The 22,242-nt window shown below is 39.6% G+C and overlaps 2 protein-coding genes across 2 annotated transcripts; one reads left to right on the top strand and one right to left on the bottom strand.

Annotated features, from left to right (window-relative positions):
* Positions 1-2,058: 2,058 nt before the first annotated feature.
* Positions 2,059-9,877, top strand: PDZD9 (PDZ domain containing 9). Its single transcript, XM_086622482.1, has 4 exons — positions 2,059-2,203; positions 4,423-4,599; positions 8,509-8,704; positions 9,697-9,877. Exons 1-4 carry the CDS (start codon positions 2,059-2,061, stop codon positions 9,875-9,877), a joined length of 699 nt encoding a protein of 232 aa, XP_086478608.1.
* A 705-nt stretch (positions 9,878-10,582) lies between these two features.
* UQCRC2 (ubiquinol-cytochrome c reductase core protein 2) lies at positions 10,583-22,112 on the bottom strand. Its single transcript, XM_086622324.1, has 14 exons — positions 21,929-22,112; positions 20,343-20,435; positions 20,069-20,218; positions 18,767-18,831; positions 17,732-17,788; positions 17,287-17,411; positions 16,086-16,183; positions 15,616-15,673; positions 15,353-15,448; positions 14,144-14,343; positions 13,792-13,872; positions 13,140-13,216; positions 11,630-11,783; positions 10,583-10,796 (listed from the first exon to the last, which is right to left on the bottom strand). The coding sequence occupies exons 1-14, from the start codon at positions 21,962-21,964 to the stop codon at positions 10,713-10,715; spliced, it is 1,374 nt and encodes a 457-aa protein (XP_086478450.1). The 5' UTR covers positions 21,965-22,112; the 3' UTR covers positions 10,583-10,712.
* Between the last annotated feature and the right edge of the window lie 130 nt (positions 22,113-22,242).

Raw genomic sequence — 22,242 nt, 5'->3', positions numbered from 1 at the left:
GCCGCCGCCGAACGGGGCGGGAGCGCTCCCAAGGCTGCGGCGGGCTTTCCCCAGGGAGCGGCGCTCGGGTGGGCGTGGTTTGCCGGTGGTGGGCGTGGCTTGCCGCTGGTGGGCGGTGCTGGCCCGACAGGCGCGGGCTATCTGCGCGAGGCGTGAGGAGAGGCGAAGGGCGGGGCGGAGCGCAGCCAGTGGGCGGGGCCTACGAGAGGGGGCGGGGCGAGCCACAGCGCCGCCGCGGGGCCTGCAGGGGGCGCTGCCGCGCGTGCCGGCTGCTGCGCGCGGGGCTGCGAGCGGCCGTCGCCTCAGGGCGCGTCTCCTGTCAGGGCCGGTGGGTGCCCCGGGGCCGCGGCTCCTCCTCGTCCTCTCTCCGGTTCGGCCTGCGCGGGCCCCAACATCTGCCTCGGGGCCTGAACCTTCGCTGCCCTCACGCACCGGTATCTCCACAGGTGCTTTTCAGCCGAGGTACGCAGGGATTCCTCTCTTCCCCCTGCCCCGGCCCGGAGTCTCAGGCTGAGGAACAATGATAGATCTGCCTTCATCATCAGAACAAAATCTCGTGTTTCAGTAGCCACTGTCACTCTGTCCCTTTGAAATGTGGGGCGTTAGCTTAAATTTCAGAGTTGCTTCGGTAGCAATGGTAAAAGCAGAGGAAGTGGCAGAACTGATTGACAGAGGTTCCTCCAGATGTTACACGACTGTGGAGCACCACAAAAGCCCTGTGTTGTGTTGCTTTCTGTCCTGTGTGTTTCGAAGGAAACCTAATTAATCTTCACTAGAAAACAAACCCAAATACAGCGATTTTTAGTGACGTGCTTTTCCATGCGTTCAGCTATGTCAAAATAAATCTGGAGCCAATAAATGAACAATGCACCATATGTGGGAAACCAGCCTAGTTTTGGCCACAATAACTCTGGGCCTTCGATATTGTCATTCTAGCATGGGGACGGTGAACTAAATTAGTCTAGCAGCCCCCACATGGTTCTACAGGTACTCGAAAAATATCTAATTGCTTACTTTTTTTTTTCCTCCTAACAGCTAACACCCATCTGTTTTTTCCAGAGTGGCATAACTGGTCTATAGAGAACACATCAGGAAGCCAAGCGGGTGATTGTCTATGCTGTTTATTTTTATGTAAGTCTTTTATGTAGATGTGAGACTATAGAAAAAAAATTGAGATATTAATAAAGTAATCTTAAAGTGTTCAACAGCAATCAGTAAGACTTATTATTTGGAGGACAAGAGCTGTATTTAGGTTCTATTGAAATCGACTATTCTTGACAGACTTTCTTAAGGGTGGAGAAAATAGTAAGACTTTTGATGAAAAACAGCTGAAATTATTCCCTTTAAACAGTGAACAATTGGTGCTTAGAAGAAATGGGACAATTGATTTTTTTATTTAAAATATTTAAGAATTTTATTGCACCAACAATGGGAATCCAACATCCTTGAAAAGAAGTTATTTCCAAGATCATCTGCAACTGTTCTATAAACTGGCTTTAAGTGGTACTTAAATAGCTTTTAATACAAGCATTATGTAAAAGTCTGCCTCAAAATGAGTTTATCTCCAAATAACTCTGCTTCATGGAAAAAAGAATAAAGCAAGGAGGGGTGAAGAGGGTACACAAAGGGAAGATATGGTTTTCATTGGCTTTTAATATGCAGGCAAATATGAAGTCAGAAATAGTGACAGTCTTCTGAAGTTCTCAGTCTTCATACCCTGCAGGCTGTGTGGTCAGTTTAATCTTTCTCAGGTTTGTTAGGAGATGAGTACATGCCTAGGGATGCTGTGTGGGAGGGATGCCACTGGCTATAGGTTCTCCAGGAGGTTTTAGGACCTCAGACAGAGCTGCAGTATTGACAGACAGGCAGCCTAAATTGAATTACTCCTCTGGACTGAAACAGTGCTCTGGATATGGACACATCCTATGTCCAATGCCAGAATTCCTTATGCCCGCGTTTCTGGTGTGGCACTGGGTGGGGGCTCAGAACTCCCTTGCCCCAGTGTTCTGAGTAGTTGCTGAGGTTGCCTCCTCACCTGCTGGTGGGCTCTTTCTCCACATGCCATCATGGAGCAGTAGCACATTTCCAAGAGGCTCACCTAGGACGTGCATGCCCAGGGGTTTTGACTCCAAAGAAAAAGCGCTTCCTCTGGACTCAATGGAACGCACACAGTCTTCCCCAGCAGTTGGGGATGAAACTAAGAGTGAGTTTCCATCTCTCCGTCATTTCTTCCTCTGTTCATTTCCATCTCCTCACTGATGCCCCAACACTACTCTTCCAGTCCTGTATTTCAGTATCTCAAACTTTTTAAGTCCTTGTGCTACCAGACAGTTTATCTTCTTCACAGAGCCCCTAGTGCCCCAGATTTTCTATGTATCAAGAAGCATTTCTGGTCTTGAGGTTGAGTATTTGAAATGGAATCGTAGGCAGATGAGAAGAGGAAAAGAAGTTTCTTCAGCAGCAGAAAATTAGATGAGATCCTATGCTGCTGCCTGCACAAAATGCAGAATTTAAGGGTGACCTTAGAGAAAATCAGGACAGTGTTCGGGGAACTGCAATGTAAATTCTCTCGAGTACCTAAACTTTCTGTAGCACAGAACAAAGAGAAAATTCCTCTTGGAGACTATATAGACTGGTATCAGGTATAGTAAAAAAACAAGTGTCTCATCTAAAAGTGTGAATCTTGGCATTCTTCTTAAATATTTTGTAGGTTTTGGATTAGTCACAGCTTTCATGGTTTTAAATCTCTCATGTCCAGCAAGATAACTTCATGCAATAAGAAGAAGCTTAAAATAGGATTCTGGCTTCTAATTAAGTTAGCTAGATTTGTTATTAGCATTTTTTGTTTGTTGTTTCACTGATAATCATTTTCTGACCTACAACTGCTCATGAATTTTAATGGAATTTGCTGAATTTGGCTAGGAAATAATATGAAGTAGCCTTACTTCATCATATCATCTGTTTACATTTATTGGCCTAGGAGTTAGGTACTCATTCTCGAAGTAGGAAACTAGGATTCAATTCCCCCTTCTGGCTGAAAAAGATTGAAACACACATTTCTTCAAAAGCGACCAAGAACACTGCAGGAAAGGTTTCAATCCCTTCTACTGATCCTGTTCCATTTTGCATAAATTCCTGAGCTAGAGAAACAGTAGCAGGTCAGAAATTCGACCTCTCAGAATTATCAACAGATGAAAGTGTGTTCCACAGCGGGACTTTCTTCACTTTTCTTGCATAACCATGAAAATTAAGTATTCCATCCAAATCAAATGAAGTGTTCTTTTCAACAACTACAAAAATTCCTGCATTTTTTGCTGGAAAGGAAAACAAAACTGTTCCTGCTTCCTTCTCTTTGTTTCAGTTCAGCAGCCAAACTGACAAATCAAATGTTGACATTGTTGTATTTCAATCCTAATTCTTTTATAGACATTCTGTGCTGTCATTTATAGCCTGATCCAAAGCTTTACTGAAGCCATTGGAAAGATGACCAAGTTTCCATATTTTATAGAAGAGGGGTAAAGTGGTGGGAATTTTCATTAAGTGGTTTCAGACTGTTGGAGATGTTTTCTCAAGCAGTTAAAGTTATTGCTACCCTGCTGTCAGAAGTTACATTTCGAGATTCCCTCTTAAAAGAGAGCATTTAAAAAGTAATTATTAACAGAATACAGTTTGTTATAGGAGTCTCAATTGCTCATGCGACAGTCTTAACTTTTCCTGGTTCTTAAGGAAGAGAATAGGCTTGAGAGATGGAGGATTTAGTTTATTACCCTATTATATTTCTTGGTGGAGACACTGGGATAATGTCATTTATATTGTATTACTTGTATTTTGCATTTTAATGGGTAATGGTTGCTCAAGAGTATTTTATTTCTGTAGGTGCTAAATATGGCAAGTACAGTCCCTTCCCTCATGTCAGCAGTAGAGTGTGGAACCAATCTGCTGGAAATTTAGAAATTAATCTCTTCTATAAATATTGATTTGAAAAATTCATTTTTTATAGGAATTCAGTCTTTTCTCTAAGTCTTTAACAGCTGACAACTCCTCTGTTCTGCTATTCTGTACCCCGTTCTCTGCCTTCCCTGAATATGTCGCTATTTGTAATGAATACTTAAGTAACAGCAGTATTGCTTTTTCTCTTGGTAAAATGTATGACTTTTTAAGAAATAAGTCTACTTTCAGTATATTTCCTTGCAGAAAGCTAGTTTATGGAGTACACTAAATTTTTCTAAGTATTGCTATTACGGCTTTTTGGCAGCAACTCAGCAGGCAATGCCTATCTAGAGGAGCAATTAAGGATGAGGGACTTAACTGTTTGGACAATTAAGAATGGGTACAGCACCTGCTCAAGTGTCTCCTTAAACGTTTTGTTGAAGAATGATATCACACTTTCAACTAGTAAAGTTTTCCTCTCTCTTTTCAAAGGGCAGTTGCCAGCTCTGGAAAACGTCTCTCAGCACGCACTGATTACAGCATTAAAGGCAAATATTAGGATGAGTGAAAAAGGACTGGGTCTCATAATCATACAGAACGGGCCATACCTCCAGATAACAAGCCTTGTTGAGAAAAGCTCTGCAGCTAACAATGGAAAGCTAAAACCAGGTAAAAAGAAACAACAGTGATATTCAAATTTAATAGCATTGAAAATATTCTTGTTCTGCATTTATGCTTTGAGCCTGTCTCTGATTTATTTACACTTACGCAGATCAAAAGAAACTAAATTTAAAATTACAGAGAAAAGAAACTAGCACAAACTGTATAAAGCTCAGTGCCGGCATTCCATTGTAATGAAATATCTGTGATCTTAAAATAGCTGATACGAGTGACTGCTTCATAATCAGATCAAGACTGAAGTCTATATATTGTTCTCCAGCAAAAACTGATTTCCTATTCATCAGCAGGTTTGTCCAAAAGTAGTTTGACTGTTACCTTTATATAGCAACTAAACTTGAATAATACCGTTCTTTATTCAGTGCATTGTTGTTCAAGGAATTTCACTCTACAGGTAATGCAAAACTTCACAAAGGCTTGAAATTAATTTGCCTTATTGTTTGCTTTTTGTTTCCCTTTATTATACAAAACAGTTAGGAAGTGGCAGTGGACTAATCTCTGTGCTCTAACAATCCATGCAGGTGTTCATTTGCTAAATGCTTTAAATTTGAAATGTGCCATATCGGTACTAACAGACTATTACTCGTTATTACGATTTCTTGTGTAACATCAGACACTTGCATTAAGCTTGTAATTGAAAGCTCTGTAAATTTGGCTGCTTCACGTGTGTCCCTAGACATGAGTTCATTAGACTCATGAACTACAGTTTGGGGACAATAGTGTTATTACCAAATGTTATTACCAAATATTAAATTGTCTCTAATGTAGAAATCTATGACGCTAAGACTTGAGTGTAATGAAGTAATTTAGAAATTTACTGGCTGTGTGGTGAAAATGCATATATTTAAATGAGAACAATTTTCCCAGCATTGCCTTTATAGTTTGGGCAGTCCTTTCTTCTCTCACCTTTCAGAGAGAATTAGAATTCCAAGCACTAGAAAGACAGACCTACTTGCTTGATGAAATAAAAACCATGAAGTGGAAATCTTAACCTCTTTTTAGAAAAGACTTTGCACTTTTGATCCAAGTATAAAAATCAGTGGAAAAATCCTGAGCATAGAATAGAAATGGTTTTGAATTTGAACTCAGTACTTTTAGTATTTTTTAAAAATTATTGTTATCTTAGGAGCAGATAGCTTTCATCTGTTCTCTAAAAAGAACCCTATGGTATACAAAAGCATATATAAGATACTGATTTGGTTGTTGGTTTGTTTGGGGTTTTTTACATCTATAATGTAAAAAATGCAGAATATTAATCACTGAAATTAAGTAGTTCTATTTGCAAGTTTGAAAAAAAAAGAAAGCTCTGAAAGCACTTTCAATAAAGGCTACAAGAACAAGAAGTCAAATTATTTGTGGCATGTGATATGTTTGATTTACTGCAGCAAGTACTTAACAGTTTAAAGGGGGTTGAGGACTGGTAACAAAACATCATCCCTTTGCAGCCAATCTTACTTTTTGGAGCCAGAAGAAACAATTTGAGCATGCTTCCTGGAACACCTGGATCAAACTTGGCACACTCCACACACACACACAAAAAAGCAAACAGCTGAATTTGTTCAATTCATGTTTAGAGTGAACGTAAAAAACTTCGTATTTAAGACCAAAGCTGTAAAATTTTGTGGAAAACATAGTATTTTGCAGAGCTCTGTCTCTTAATGATACAGAGCACACAGACAGCACACTTATTTTGATGCTAATACAATGTACAGAGCATGGGGCTTGAGAAAAATGTGATGCACAAATGCACTGCTTAGGAGTTTTTCTTGCAGTAAATAAAGTTTTATTTTTATGGACTTATTTTTCAGTTAAGTAAGATGAGTATTATCTGTACAATTTCAAACTGGAACCTAAAACAACAATTTTATTACTGCTTATATCTTTCGAGCTGATGCCATTCTATTGACTTTAATAGGGAGGAGGTAGTGGGAGGCGCTAATGTCTTAAAATCCTACGGTTAAACTCACCAAACTTGTATGTATGTATGCATGCCTTATTCTCCATGCCAGCAAGGAGAAACAGCTTGGTACTGTGAAAACTGCTTGGTACCTGTGTTTCCTCAAAATACCTTCATATTGCAAGGTTTTTTCACATAAAATGATGTGAAAAAACCACTGAATGGTATCAATCACAAAACTGACAGGTGAACTGAAAAGCTGGGTGGTTCAGGCTCTAGATGCTGGAGCGGAGGAGCAAGAAAAGTTATTTACATCTGCAGTTCAGAGATGGCTTTGACTCACCACAACAGCGTTATGAGGACAGTATAGGCAGAAAAAACAGAATTCTGAAAGAATCTATTAAAAGTCAAGAATATCTTGCAGATATTTTAAAGCATAAATACATTTATGTCTATGCCTTTTGAAACACGTAATTTGGGTGTTTGAGGCTGAGAACTTACATAAAACTGTTGGTAAAACGTTCTCTGTTGCTTTTTTAGTATCTGCTATCCTAGTACTTGTTCTAGAACTTCTTGTTTGCACACCAGTGGAACCAGTATCTTGTGATAAGCCAGAGTGGAGAGAGGGTATGATAGAAATGGAATAGAAGGAGTAGTTAGTGGAAAAACTGACTGAAAAAATGGTAGTGAGTAGTTCAGGTAAACAGTTTTAAAGCCTGTAAGTTTTTGCTACAGGCATTTTTAACCCAAAAGGTCTAAGAGGAAAATAGAGCAGATGGAGAGACGCTCCTTGCTCTGCCTAATATGGCAGCAGACAGCTGTACTGCTTGTTTCAATCCCCTGTGCTGTTCTGTTGCAGTTCAGTACATAATGTTTACTGATGCTGTTCCTCTGTGCAACTGTTTCTGCCAGGCTGCTGATAGAGCTGTAGGCTGCTGCAGAGTTACTCTGCTTGCCTTCTGCAGTCTCCAGAATTACAGGCTTACCCAGTAATTGCAACTCCCCCCAACCCCTTGAAGCCCAGCTTGTTGTATCCTGTGGAATATATAGGTGCTGGGGCTTCTTGAACTGTTGTTCTTTGATGTGGTACTGCTTTTTGCAAAACTGCAGTTCAGTGCTTTCCACTGGCAGCAGGTAATAAGAACATTACTTGCAGCCTTATCCCTTAAAACAAACCAACAAACAATCACCACTGTTTTCTGCTGGAACTCTTCAGGTAGATTCTGCACCAACTCTTGCAGGCGTGTCCTGCTTTCCCCCCTGGCCTTGCTTGACAGTGTCTTGCAGTGTGTTCACCCCTTGGTCATTCTCAGAGTGGAGGGACGGACACCAGCTGCCGAGGAGAATCAAACCCTGGAATCCTCCAGGGGCCCAGACAAGCACAAGGTGACATGGCTGTTACACAGGTTCTCTGACATCCACCTAGGTAAACTTAGCCTCTGAGGAGGAAGGGGTACTCCTGGCTCCCTACCAACACAAAACCAGCAAGGTGACATGCAAGGGTAGGCACCAGATCTGTATAGACAGGGTATTCCAGCTGTGAAAAGATACAGGGAAGCAGTGGAAAGATGCCAGCAGTAGAAAGATGTGTAACCTCAGCTGAACCTTGCTGGGGTCTGTCTGGTCCCAGGTAGTGGTCCTGATCAGAGCATGCATCATGGTACCTCTTATCTTGTGTAAAAAACCCCACAGAAATGGAAGGTAGCACTGAACAGAAAATCTGAAGTTCAGCATGTTCGCTCAGAAAAATCCCAAAGTAAATAAGTGAACTACAGCTTTCCTTGGTGTTTTAAAAAGGTTAGTTGTTACTAGAGCTAAAAAAAATTTTCCTTAAAAACGAAAGAAAAAAAAATTGCATCCAGTTGGTTTGAAAAGCTGTGAAACACATGCTTTTACATAAAAATGTGAAAGCAAAGTGGTTAAGTCTACACATTTTGTAATAAGAACATAAAAAAAATCAAAAGTCTCTTAAACTGATCGCTGTCAATTTTCTTCCTTGGCAGGTGATGTTCTAATAAAAATTGGACATGCTAACATTTTAGGATGGACTCTGCGAGAGCTTGGTCAACTCCTGCACAATATTCCTATAGGAACTACTCTACAAATCCGAGTTTACAGAGATTTTGTTGAAGTACCTCAACACTGGCAAAGTGCAATTGAATTAATTCCTGAAGTAAAGCTTACTGTGATGACAGCAGAGTAAGAAATAAGTATTGTACAAAACTAGAATTTCACACCTTGCTTATTATTCTAGCAAGAAACAAGAAATAGTGTAATAGCTTTTTTTTTTAGGCTAAAATATCAGTCTAAACATTGACTTTCATTTTATATTTTACAAATACGAAAAGAAATGTTTACTTTTCTAGTTACAGAGAAGACAGAGTAAGGACAAATATTAATTTTAGACATGCCCCTTCCTGCCTCCAGAGACCATAAAAAGTCTAGCTGGCAATAACGCCACTAAAGTCAAAACTATGTCGATTTGTCACAGCCAAGCATCTAGGCAATTACAAGTAGCTAGTGATACCAAGAGGGGGGTCTTGCTACAACCATGTAAAAAGCTTATCTGTTTCTTAATCAGTCTAACTGCTGACAGTGGTTAATGATTATGACTTTTAAAATTAGACTTCAGGAAAAATAAACTTTTCTTGGGAGAGCCACTGCATACAGAAGCTTTTTAAAATATATTTCTTTCAATCCTAAAGGTGGCTTATAGATCAAGTATAAATGATCTGGATGGGATACAAGGCAGTTAAAAGTTTTCCTGAGAGACAGTGTTTTAACAGAAAAGAAACCTCAGGGGCAGGGGGAGGAACGGAAGTCTTAAAAGGCAGTCATGAGGCTAGAAGGGCAGAAAGGAAGCTCACGCAAGGGGCTTTCCAAGAGACTAAAGCTCTAAGCTTATGTTTAAATAAATCAAATTCTTTGCTATTCTGAAGAAGCAAAAAAAGGATAGCTTGCTTTTCTGTTGACTGAATTACATCTTATCTATTACTTTAGAGCCCAAAGGAAACAGTGGGCAAAGGACGATGGTCAGTAGCGTTAGTTTGGTATTAGAGGAGCTTCAGAACTAACAAACTTGTCTCTAAAACAAGTATTCACAACAAACTTAAAAGACTCCATGGTTAGTTAACTAAATGGATATGGGAATTATTGCATATTAAAAGTAATACCATGCTGTGTATTTTCAGCACAAGTGAAGATGCTGAGGACGAAGATGCTGAGGACAAAGATGACACCGGGTCCAGAAGCAACGATGATGTAGACTTGGAAACGTCTCAGTATAGATCTTCCCAGTCATACTGCTGTGAGTTCACTCTTAAGTTACCATCAATATCCAAAATTTGGAGTAGGCGCGGACATTGGTGGTGATGTTGTACTCCATAATGGATGTTGATGCATTGTGAATTATAAGTTTGATGCTGCTTCATACTGTGCTATGGAAAACAATGAGACCTGTTCCTCCTTCTCCTGCCCTTCTGCATCAGATACATCCTCTCCGGAAGAATTTGCCTTTGTTTCAGAATAGCTCAAAACTTGACTTCTTCAAAATCTAGATTTCTGAAGTTGTATCTATTTTCTTTTAATACATGTCTAGACTTCCAGAAAAAAAAATATCTAAGTGTCCTAAGGTATCTGAAATGATATATTAGCTACATAAAGCTGTTTTAGCAATGCTCTTCCTCCCCTCCAAGATGTCCGTCAATGCTACTTGTGGCGAAGACACTCAGAAACACTACCTCTGTTAGTCCCAGACAAATAGCAGCTGCAAGCTCTAAGGTGGTCTAATATATTAATCTTTGTTTGAAGGTATGTTTCTTCATTTACTTGATAGAAGGATGATGCAGACAGTTTATTAAGAAATTTCCCTGAATATACAAGAATACATAACAGCAAGTGGCAATTACAGTATTTGTCTGCATCACAGTGATCATTTTTGACTAAAAGTCATCTTATTTTTTCACTGTAGTTTTACCTTCAGTGTACAGAGCCAGGCTTATCAGCATTTTAGATACCATTTTCAGTGGAAAAAACTCAACACAAAATATATGAACTCAGCACTTTATTTGATGAGTGCAAGCCCACGATTACTCCAGATTAATTTTCTGAAATAACTGAATTCATAAATAACAAGTTAGTAGCGATCTATTTAGAACATAGGTGACTTAAACCTCAGGTCCATATTGAATCCACATTACAGTTGTTTTTACAACTCATCAAGAAAAGGAGTATTTCCCAAATCCCCACTAGCTGCCATTGATTTCTTCCCATTGACAAACTTCTTTGCAGCCTGAAAATAAATCAGAAAGATGGATATAAGGAAATATTCACTATAACAGAGTTTACTTTGCTGCTCATAGCTTCAGCTTTAAGTTATTAAAAGAAACAAATCCCAACACTACTATAGTACATCATCAAGTAAACAATTTTCCTTTTGCTGTCGAAACTTACTTGCTCCTCATTACTTTATAATCTAAACAGGAATGGCAGAACAATAGTTCGATATAAAAAGGCATAAAGCCTTTGAAAATGGTTATTCCTAGAATAATTACTACAGCTCAAGATACAGTGGATCTCTCCTTACTACTAAAGCTATTGCTAGTTGCTACTGCAACACAAATGAATGATGACTGTGAGAAAACAAGTCTATCTTAGAATTTCTGATGGATTTCTGTGTGAAGTTTGCTTCAAGTATTAGCAACAAGATAATTTGGAATAGCAATGCAGCTATGTCGATTTATCATTGAAAGTCTAATTGTTTTATTAAGCACTCCAAATGTTCTAGACTCAGGAATCCTAAAAGCCTTGACACAGAAGTGCTTGCACTGGAACTAATACCAAGTTTTCCTTGAATACTAGCTGACAGTTTTGTTAAACTGAAGTGAAGTAGATGAGAATTTCACATAGTCCCAGCTACACTAGTTTTACAATGTATTGGATTAAAGAGTCTTCTGTTAATTAAGACGTCAAAAGATAAGCCAGCTAGGATTTGTAAATGAGTTGCTTCTTTTTAAAGATAGTATATGTGTGTGTTTACAAACACACACAAATAAGCGTCAGTTTTCTATAAAAAAAACTTACACAGCAATTAAGGAACACCTGTAGTTGCTGACACATACTTACATTCACAACATCGGCAGTGGCTACAGAGTCGATTTTTTGAGCAACAACAGATGGTGATGTGTGCGTGCCAGAAACCAATGACTCGGAGCCAATTTCATTCAGTAGCCCTTCTGCAGTCTCCACTGACATCAAATAGGTGGCTTTCAGCTGATTTCTGCCATCGAACAAAGCGTTATAGATGAATGAGTGTTAAGTAAGTCCTGTTACTACCTTCCTCACCACACCTGTTAAGTGCAATGAGTTTTTGGTGCTTTTTAAGTTTTCCAGATTTCTCTCCATTTTGAAATGTTTTCCTTTTCAAGTATGGAAGTGTCCTGTAGTTAGGAAAGAGGCATCACAAATTGTCCAAGTATGAAAGTGACAGGGTACTTGAACACCTACTGCCTTGGAACAATCAGCCACCTCACACAGTCAGAAGATGACTAGCTCAGCATTTGCTTCTGTTTGAAGGAACTCATGCAGGTACTCCAAGAATTAGACGAACTAATCTATCAAGTTTAAAAATTAGGTTTAAAATTGATTCCAGTTTCTCATCAAGAACAGATGTATGCAGAGCAATTTTGGTTGAAGTCACAAAGATGCAATGATTGTAAACAGTTAGGCTCCTTGTGCAATGGTTCTGTTCTTAAAAAACCAAACCAACCAAACAAAATAAAACCCCACAGAACTAATAACGTCAATTATAATGGTCCAGAATTCACCATTTAGCTACTAGTGATTAAGGCACAACCAATCATGTCTAGGTTGTCATGTTTTGTGTAATCAAGCTTTACGTGGTGTCTTGTACATATATTATATATGCAACAGAAAATATTTTAATTTTGCTGCTTGAGTAGATCTGTACTACACTGCTGAATTGCACAACTGCAGTTTTAGGGGGTAGGGCAGTTAACACTACTTGGAGATCAAGCACCAACCAATGTGCACAACCCTCTATAAATGAGAAACTCTAGAACTTTGTTGGTATTGCTGCATCTCTAATAGTAATTTCTCCCATCTCAAATATTCCTAGGGGCACGTATTGCGAGCACTTGGATGCACCTTCACTAATTCAGTGCTTTGCACTTGCAGACCCTCATTACTATTATTCTTTGAAAATATGGATTTGTTAATATAATTGTTTTGGGAATTGCTGCAGTGCAATTGTAAAGGGAATTACCTAAATAATGCAATTTAGGATTCTAATTTAAATACATCTTAATACTACAGAGTATAACGACAGCATCTGCTGATACTTGCTTATTTCTTACACTGAAACAGTTTACAGAAAAAATTAACACTTATCTAAGTTTTTATTAGGAAATACCATTAGCAGAAAATCAGTATAGCTTTGAAGAAAGATTCTTGACAGTGCTTCAGTTTTAACACAGGAAAGTGAGCAGTTCCCCACAGAAATAGTTACAGGACAACAGTAAGCTCTGCTGTACGCAATAGTCTAAGTGTTTGACAAGTAGCTACATGTTAAGAAACTTCTCTTGACAACACACAAGACAGGTATTTACTCACTTACTTTGCCTTTGTGACATCGTCATCGGTGACGCTGCCCTGAGCAACTGCCTTTATCTGGTTCAAAGCAGCTTTAATGACCTGAGGAAAATTAAATCATTTAAGACTTATCCAGTATTAAATTTCAACATGTTATTTCTATTATCTGACACCTTAAAAACTTCAGAGAGCAGCTGACAGTGTTAGGGCTGTTAGGCTGAACTCAATGCTGAACAGCTTTAGAACATAACTAAAATCACTGTAAAAATGCCGAAGTGGACACAAAAAACAGTGTGCATTTAAATTGAAACACCACATTAATTTGAATGGTCTCACCATTTTTCATGAGAATATTCAGTTCTGCCAGCTCCAAGAGCCAGCATATTCCTCATGATTTACTTAGGCTTACACAGGTACATCAGCAGTTGCAGTCAGCAACAAGGTATTTTACTAGCTCTAGTTCATACTAGGCATTTGTACTTCCCAGAAAGCAAGTCTCATTCCCAGCTTACCGCGCTAAGTCATAACTGAACATGCAGCATTCTTATACAAGAAACCAGAGGAAGTGACTTTTTTTTTCAGATGAATCAGTCACTATCTCAAATCAAAACACTAGTTTGAGAGTTATTTAGTAAGTTAGTAAGTAGTTAATACTTACGTTCTCATCAGCAACTCACCTCTCCAGCATTTGAAGCCTGGGATATAGTATAAAACCCAAAGAGCCCAGAATCAGAGTAATTAACATTAAATGCAGAAGCCTGCAAAACAAACATTACTGTCAAGTTCAAGTATCAGAACAACTCAGTATCAAGCACAGGGAAATAATTACTATTAGGATCTAAAATACTGTAATTCAGGGAGCTAAACTCCATCTGTGCAGAGGAAAGATGGGACTGGAAGGCCTTCTCTGAAATACTGTACCTTGTGCAAGAATGAACCAATGAAGATTCTCGGTGGAGGTAGTAACCTCTCAAAGGATAGTATGCATTTTACTTAAAATATTAGAGTGCAGTAATGCCTTGAACTTACGTCAAATGGCTGGGTGGTTGCTTTAGCAATACCCTGGGACAGTTTGCTGGTAACATTGCTCCCCCTCTTGATAAGGGGTCCAGCACCTAAAACATGCTGAAGAACACTGAATGCATTCGCTTCTGCACTTCCGACAGCAGCTCCTTCTGTTACAATAGCAGCATGGACAAGGCTATCACCGTTCTGTTCTCTGATTTCTCCTAAAAATGCAACAGAATAACGCAGCATTCAGTTAGAAACTACTGTATGCTCAGAGGTATGGAAAGGAAAGATTTCTAGCCAAGAGTTAGTTTCGAGAGAGAGAAACCAGGGTGTGAAGTTACTGCATGTCCACTCAGGAATACAGCAAGAACCTGTTAGTACACTTAGGTCATACTGTAGCTTCCTAATCATTAGCTCCCTTTATGCTTAAAATCGTCAGAGGTTATTTCTAACTCTTATTAAAAAGAAACATATATAATACATGTATACTATATATCTAGTATACTATATATATATCTTTTTGAAAAAAGCATTCAAAAATTTTCTTGCAAGCACAAAACCAAGTACCTTACTATGCCTTATTAGAACCTGATCCTAAACCACACACAGTATGACATGATAAAACTCATTGAGTCTTCAGATGACAAATATCCAGAAAAGTAGTGTACCTTCTCTTCATATTTATCCTGTTTTATAGAAACTGAAGTTATTCCAGTCAAATATTAAATGCTGGAAAGTGTTTTTTTTTTCCCATTTGTTTACAGAGTGATCTGATACCCCAACTAAAGAATAGTTATTGGTCTTAGTACAAGATACTGCTCTGAAAGAGCTAAGCATTGCTTTGTCTTTTATGAAAGACTTACGACATTCTAACAGACCTTCCCTAAAAAGAAAGCCTACCACCACTTCTACACAGTCCTTACTATACTTAAGGAAAACTTCCAAAAAATGCCAAGAGAAACCATATGCCAGCTTGTTTTTCACTTATGGAATAAATGATCTTGCTGGTAAAGCTTTGCTGGAGATAAAGGTTCAGTTTTACCCCAGAACTTTCCATGGCACAGAATAATCCTCTGCTTATTTAGATGGGAGATGCCTCTGAAGCGTCACTTCCCATGTACAGCATTTAGAACAACTATATAGTTTTCAGTTGCAACTTTGAATAATACTACATTTATAATAATCACAAAATCAGTCATTCAGAACAGATACAAGTAACATACTCACCCCCTCGATAGACGGCCTTTGCACTAGAAATACCAGCTCCACTTCGGATATTTAGGAAGTGCTCTGCAACTTGCTTTAAGTCAGAGTGCTTTACACCTGCAATACAATAGTTTATTCCAAGTAATGTAATGGCATTGAAAAGCTACAGCAGTTACATAAAAGTGTTTTAAGTGTACCGTAACATTTTACTTCTACAGAGCACTCAAAATTTCTACAGTAGTTTTCCCTTACAAATTGCATTGTCCATTAAAGAGCATACATACCTATTCCTACAAGAGCCATTCTCGCACTTGTGAAATTGTTCTGCACAAAATGGTGAAGCTGCAACAGTAAAGTAACATTTTAGAATATTTTTACAAAAAACAAAATGACAAGCGTGTTTCTGACATCCACCGTTCAGCCTTATACTTCTTCATGCAGGAAACTCCAATGCTTCCAAAAGAACTGTCCACAGAATAGCATTTTACACGTTCTCCAGTGACAACTACAAAGCCTTGTTATACAAGAGCACTTGCATTTCATTGACAGCCTTCTTATCAAAAAAAGCCACTGAAAATAACCACTTCTCTAAATGGTGAACATAAGTTCTATACACAATACTAAAAGCTGCATGGAAAGAGATTAACACCAGACTAATGTGATAGTAAATACCATCTATTTACTAAATTAATTTTCTCTCTCATCTGTCCTTGATAAAGAAACTGAAACAGATTTATAACACAAGTAATCCTACCTGCTCAGAAGTAATTTTTCCAATTGCATAATCTGGACAATATAAGGGGTTTGCCAGAGCATTCTTATAAGCTGCAGCATGCAAGTTCTCCAGCACTCCTAAGAGGAACAAAGTTTCAGCGATGATGATTAACGTAAGAGCCACTTTTAATGAAGATTACAAATGAAACTAAATGTTACCCCAGTGAAACAGTGCTGTGGTCCACTTTGAGGAGCACAAGATTTGCAAAAACAGGCCTGGAATAATCCAATACACATGAAGTTTCATCCAAATCCTCGGGCAACATAATCTTGTCTGAGGGCTTCTATTCTTTTGTAACTTAGTAAAAAAAAATGTAGTAACTACTCATTCCTGTTTGATACCCTCAAAATATTCTCAAGATGACACTCCTTTCTTCATAGTTCTCATTATGAACATAACTGTAACTGAAAATATAAATTACTATGAAATCAACCTGTAGTTGATAGAAGTTTAAAAAACAAAGATTGTTCTTGATTCTGATTTAAAAAAATAGTAGCACTTCGACATAGCCAGCAATTTTCCAGAGCACGTTTCACAGAGTAGTACAAATGATGTTTACAGTGCAGAACTACCTGTGTGAACTTGGATGACTCCAGTTAACACACGATCTTTTGGAACAGGCTTGGTTTGCTTGAGTTTTGGCTGAGGCTTTGTGTTTGCCTTATTTTTTTTTTTTTTTTTTTAACTCCAGGAACTTGAATTTGTAAACCTAAAACTGGAATCCATTTTCAGTGTAATGAAAATACATGTTGTTTTTATACCAAAATAACTGTACAAATTCAAGAAGTCTTTTGCAGAATAGTGTTTCCACATCAATGAGAAATACCTAAATACTATTTTCAAAACACAAGCTGCTGCAAATATATTGTCAACCATAGTCATGACTTGCACATCCTTTGGTTGTACTTAAAAAAAATTAAAAAGCTAAAATGGAAGCTGTCAAGGACAATGGTGTAAGCTGTCTTCAGCACGTTACTTGCTAAACGTTGTTATGCACAGGCTGGAAAAACCTGTGGATTTATAAAAAAAAGTTCCGTAACAACAGAAAGACCATACCTACCAACGGGGAAAAGCTGAAAAATGAAATGGTCCTGTGACAGAGCAAAAGGGAAACTCTAATTTTTCCAAAGTTTTTCATTTTGAAGAAAATCCCATGAAGCAGGTTAGAAAACACACTTACCAACTTGAGGATTCTGAAATGCGATTGCTTTGTCAACTTTTAATCGTGGCTGAAGATCAGTTACTTCCCATGGTCTGAATTCTGGCGCTGTGGTGACATTAAGAAGGTACTCCATCACTGTATCACTAGATAAAAGAGGTTACAAAGGCATTAAATACAACAGAAGTAGCATGTGTCTCTTTTGAAGTTGAAAGCAATTCAAGCTAATCTGTAAGCAACACGTTAACAACAAAATATATCCCTTGAGCCAGAGTAGTTATTAGCACTGCTAATAAAAATAAATAATAAAATGAGAATTCAAATTCAGTTCTACAGCAGAAGCTGAAGATTGATACAGTAATTTATTGATTATTACAAAGATATGAAAATACCATAGGCCTCTATTTTACTACAGAGCGGTTTGTAAAGAATGCAGTAATTCTGTTGAGCATATCTAGATACGTACACATAGTCACGCAGGCATTCAACAGAGTAAGTCATTTTCTCTCTTGTTGAGTACACACTAAATGAGAAAAAACACAAAATCCATTTCAGCAGAGAACACAGAAGTGGATTTTCACACACATTCCCCATTGATTGCATTCGTCAGCAAGATACTGACTAGAATATCTAGTTAACCTTAAATCTGCTTGAGATGACTGTTTAAAGGGGTGATAACAGGAGCCCTTTAATACACAAACAGCAGAAAGAGACATAACTAAACTCCTGTCTTAAGTATTCAAATAATAACAGATGTCTTGTGACCATCAGAATTTAAGATACCATGATAACTCAAGGTAAAAAAAAAATAAGGCCAAATAGCATATAAATATCAAAAAAGGCAATTTAGAAATTACTGTCTTTGGGTAGAAAACAAAGTTGGTCTTTTCCACTTGCTTCCACTTGTTTGTGAGTAACAGGAACAAAAGAGGGTTGATTCTTGAGTTATATAAAACACTACTTTTAACCAAATTCTATATTAAACAATCCCACTGGATGATTTCAAGACACACTGCAAGAAAGCAGGCACAGCAAGATCCCTCTTATTTCACTTGGGCTTCTTTTCTAGGCTTTAAACTCTCAAATCACGAAAGCCAATTACTGCCTGAATTGTTCCCAAAATTGCAGTATGATAAGCAGTATCTATTCACAAAAGATGGGAGGAAAAAAAAAATAGACTTCAGGAAGTTTAATCTTGAAGTCTGAAAAGGTAGAAAGAACATAAGGCTTTCTGGACAAATCATATTTTTTCCAGGTACACATGTTTATATTTTGTTAATTGAAAGGTGTTTTTAAAACACAAATCACGAGTGCACTCTTGAACCTTAATAGAATAAGAAGTAGAAAAGACGTTCCTTGTCAACGTTCACCATTCAAGTACCATTGCTACACTGAGCTTATCCACCTACGTACTGTTATTCTTATTATTTTAAGTTTCCTTTAATCATTCAGGTTTTTTGCATTTTACCAAGACAGATTATCTTTATATGTGGTTACAAACCTTAGGCTACCCCCAACAGCTTCAATGCCACGAGTAATCCGGAAAGAAGACGCTCCTTTAGTAGTCTATTAAAAAAAAAAACAAAAAAGCAACTTAAAATGCTAGCTATTTTAAGAACAGATTTGCCTAATGTTGTTCAGTGCTCAGGCAAAGCTGAAACAGTACCTGTTTATTCATTTCTACAGTAGCCATTTTGAAGAGTTGAGCCAGCTTACTGCATCCTTACTCCCAGTCATTCCAATCATCCTCTCTGATTTTCCACCATAATTGCTCACATTTTTGCTCTCCAGCCCTATTCTACAATGATTCAGATTTGCTTGAACATTTAATAAGATTCTTTGAAATAGATAAACTTGACAAAACCCAGGCAAGGAACGCCTACACATACTATTACTACTACACTGGCAGCTGTCTGGGGAAAGTAACTTCGGGCAGCAGTTGGGAAGAAGGTAATAAGCAGCTGAGTTGTTTTGTTTTTTTTCTGCCTGAAAACTGATGTGGACTGAACCCACAGAACAGCAGTCACAGACATGTCAGCGGCACTATGGAGCTTTAATCATCATAGCCTGGGTGGTGTGCGAGAGAGGCCGTGTTTACATCTGCAGCTGGAGCCAGACAGCAACTGAGATAGACCCAACAAGGGGAACGGCCACAGCGAGTCAAGCCCACGGGACATCTAGCATAATGTTCTGTACCTGACAGTGGTAACAGAAGGGGCTGTTTAAACACAGCATCCCATAATCCCTTCAGTGGTATTCCTGCAGTACCTACACAAATTATTTCTTTTAGCAACTGTTAAAGGACCTGCTATCAATGGATTTGTCTGTTTCTTTTTCTGAACCTGCTGATATGTATGTGCTTCCACAACATCTTGTATAAATGAAGGTAGCCAAAAAATAAGAAGGTAAAAAAAGGAGCTTAAAATCTCTTGATGGTAGTAGCAAGAAAAGCCATTCGGAAATATTCCCCCTCCTCGCCGCAAAAATCGAGTTTGTATTAGCCATCTAAATTATCTTCTACTGCTGCTTAAATAAAATGAGTTACGTGTACAGCCTGATACAGATGCATATATAGTTTAAGACACCACTAGAGAACATAATTCTAAATAAATATCACTGCCTGTCTTCCAGAAGTAATGTTGTTTCTTCTGCACTTGAACCAGGTAACCAAGAACTAATGTACATTGTTTTCCATTTTATAAGATCTCTTACGTTAAATTTTACCATATCACTTCTTTTTGTGGTTGTTTCACGGACCATTTCACCTACCGCCAATGTAGTAACAGAGAGAATAAACACCTACCAAATTAGATGCAAGACGAAGCAAGTGAGCGGTTCCCAAGTTACTAGCAGTTTCGTATCTGCTGCCTGCTTTAATAAACACACCAATTCTTGAAGCAGGAGAAAAGTTCTCCAGAGACGCAATAACTAAGCCATTTGGTAATTTTGTAATCTGCATTAAAAAGACAAAATTTGTTTTAGTCATCTACTGGAAGTACTGTCACAGTTTTGCTTTGACTGAGTCTTAAAAAATAAATAAAAAGGAGAGAGAAAAAAATACCAGTATTCATACTGACCTCAAGATCCTCAGACTCTGGAGACAATTTCACTCTTTCTGCTTTCACTGAAGTTGTGACTTTAGGAGCTACTTTAAGTGAGTAAAGCCTCTTCTAGAGGAGAAAACATAAGAGCAAGGAGTTTCTGAATTAGTTTATCGCATGTTCCATTACACACTGAAAAAGCAATTCATTATAAAGTACAAAGACAATGAATGTCTTCAAGCCCCCAAGTAAAACCAATGATTCCCCTGTAATTCCTCTTATCGATTTATATTGCCATCGGAACTCATGCAATGAGTATATGAGGTCTCTGGAAGTTCAAGAAATAGCACTCTAAGCTTTTTTTTTTCCCCTTTGTTGCTGTGCAGTAGGAATCTCTACTGGTACTTTATAGTCTGTAGGACCACTGTACAGCGATTAACTGAACGAACCACTCCAGTAACCCACACGGGCAGAACACAGCTTTGGAGATAATCTTCTTACTTTTTGATGTAGACAGTTCGACTCCTAAAGAGTCATCTCTCAGAACGCCAAACTATCTGCACTGACTGCTGCACACAAAGAGGACACCGATGCGAGTCTCCAAACTGCAAAGTAATAACCAGGCGCAGACCTTCAAATTGAAACGTGTGTCACAAGAGCTCAGTAGCTGGTAACAGAAATGACAATACTGTTGATGTTCAATCTGAAATGCTAATCCGTTCCACCCTTTTTGGAAGTTTTTTTTATATTTATAAAATAAATGTACTTATTGATCTTCTCATACTAAAAAAAAAAAAGAACCTAATCTCCTTACATCTTGAAGTAAAATCAGTAGTAGGGATACCAATGACATAATTCCCCTTGCTTTGCCACAGGCTCTGTTCAACACTCTTTGAGTCTAGGAAAAACGCCTTTCTTCCTGCACAACAAATCTGTTAGGACACCTATTTGTAACCTCTAAGCCTACTTACTTATCAATTAGCAGGGCATGTCTGAAATTGAGACATTCTGTGACTCAGAAGTCATTCGCCACTCTACTCGAGAGCGTTTCCAGCAGAGACCTCACACAAGTTACGTCCCCTCTGCCTCCCGGCTCGACAGGACTTTTTGCAGCCGAACAAGCCTCGGTCTCCTCCGCGCCCCGGGCCAAGCCGGCACCACCTACCCACGAGCAGCTGAAGCTTCCCCAGCGAGAAAGGATTCCCTCGGAGACCGCTCCTCCCCTCTCCCCGGCCGTACGGGCGGCCCTATCTCGTCGGCGGCTCCCGGGAGAGGCCCCGGGTGAAGCCCCCGGGGAGTCCCCGGCCCGGCCGGAGCTCCCAGCTGCACGAAGGCCGCCCCAGGCCCGGCCCGCGGCCTGCCTGACCTTCAGCCCCGCCGCCCCGCTCTGCCGTCCGCCCGGCCGGCTCGACCCTGGCCCCCGCTCATGCCCCTGGCCGACAGCCTCACAGACACGAACGCAGCGCGATCACCCACTCGCCCGCCGCCACTCGCCAGCCCCGCTCGCCGCCCGGGGCTGGCTGGGGTCAGGCCCTCCCGCGGCCGCGAGGGCCCGGACAAGCGCTGTCGCCGCCGCCTGTGCCTCTCCCCCAGCGCACACAACGCTTCCGGGCCACCCTCACCGAGAGGGAACGCGCGACCACCGGGAACCCCTTCATCCTTCCGCGCCCCTCAGCTCAGCCCTTGGGAGGAGAAGATGGCTGTCTCGGAGGAAGACTCTGCCTTCCCAGCACGCCCTGCGCCGCTCTGACTTTCTAGCGAGAGAATGCCCAAAGTCTACTGCTCGCGCTTAGCGTCACGCCTTGAGGATAGAGTGACACCTCGTGGCCTTCCGGAGCGGCTGCGCGCATGCGCACCGGGCACCGGGGGAGCCGTCCCGCCCCTCGGGGGCGGGAGTCCCGGTGTGCCTCCGGGCCATGGCGGACCGTAAACAAAT

This window comes from Tauraco erythrolophus, chromosome 17, assembly GCF_009769465.1.
Source record: "Tauraco erythrolophus isolate bTauEry1 chromosome 17, bTauEry1.pri, whole genome shotgun sequence".
NCBI classification, from domain to species: Eukaryota; Metazoa; Chordata; class Aves; order Musophagiformes; family Musophagidae; genus Tauraco; species Tauraco erythrolophus.
Note: the sequence above shows the minus strand (reverse complement) of the source record. Positions and strands in the feature narration are given on the sequence as shown.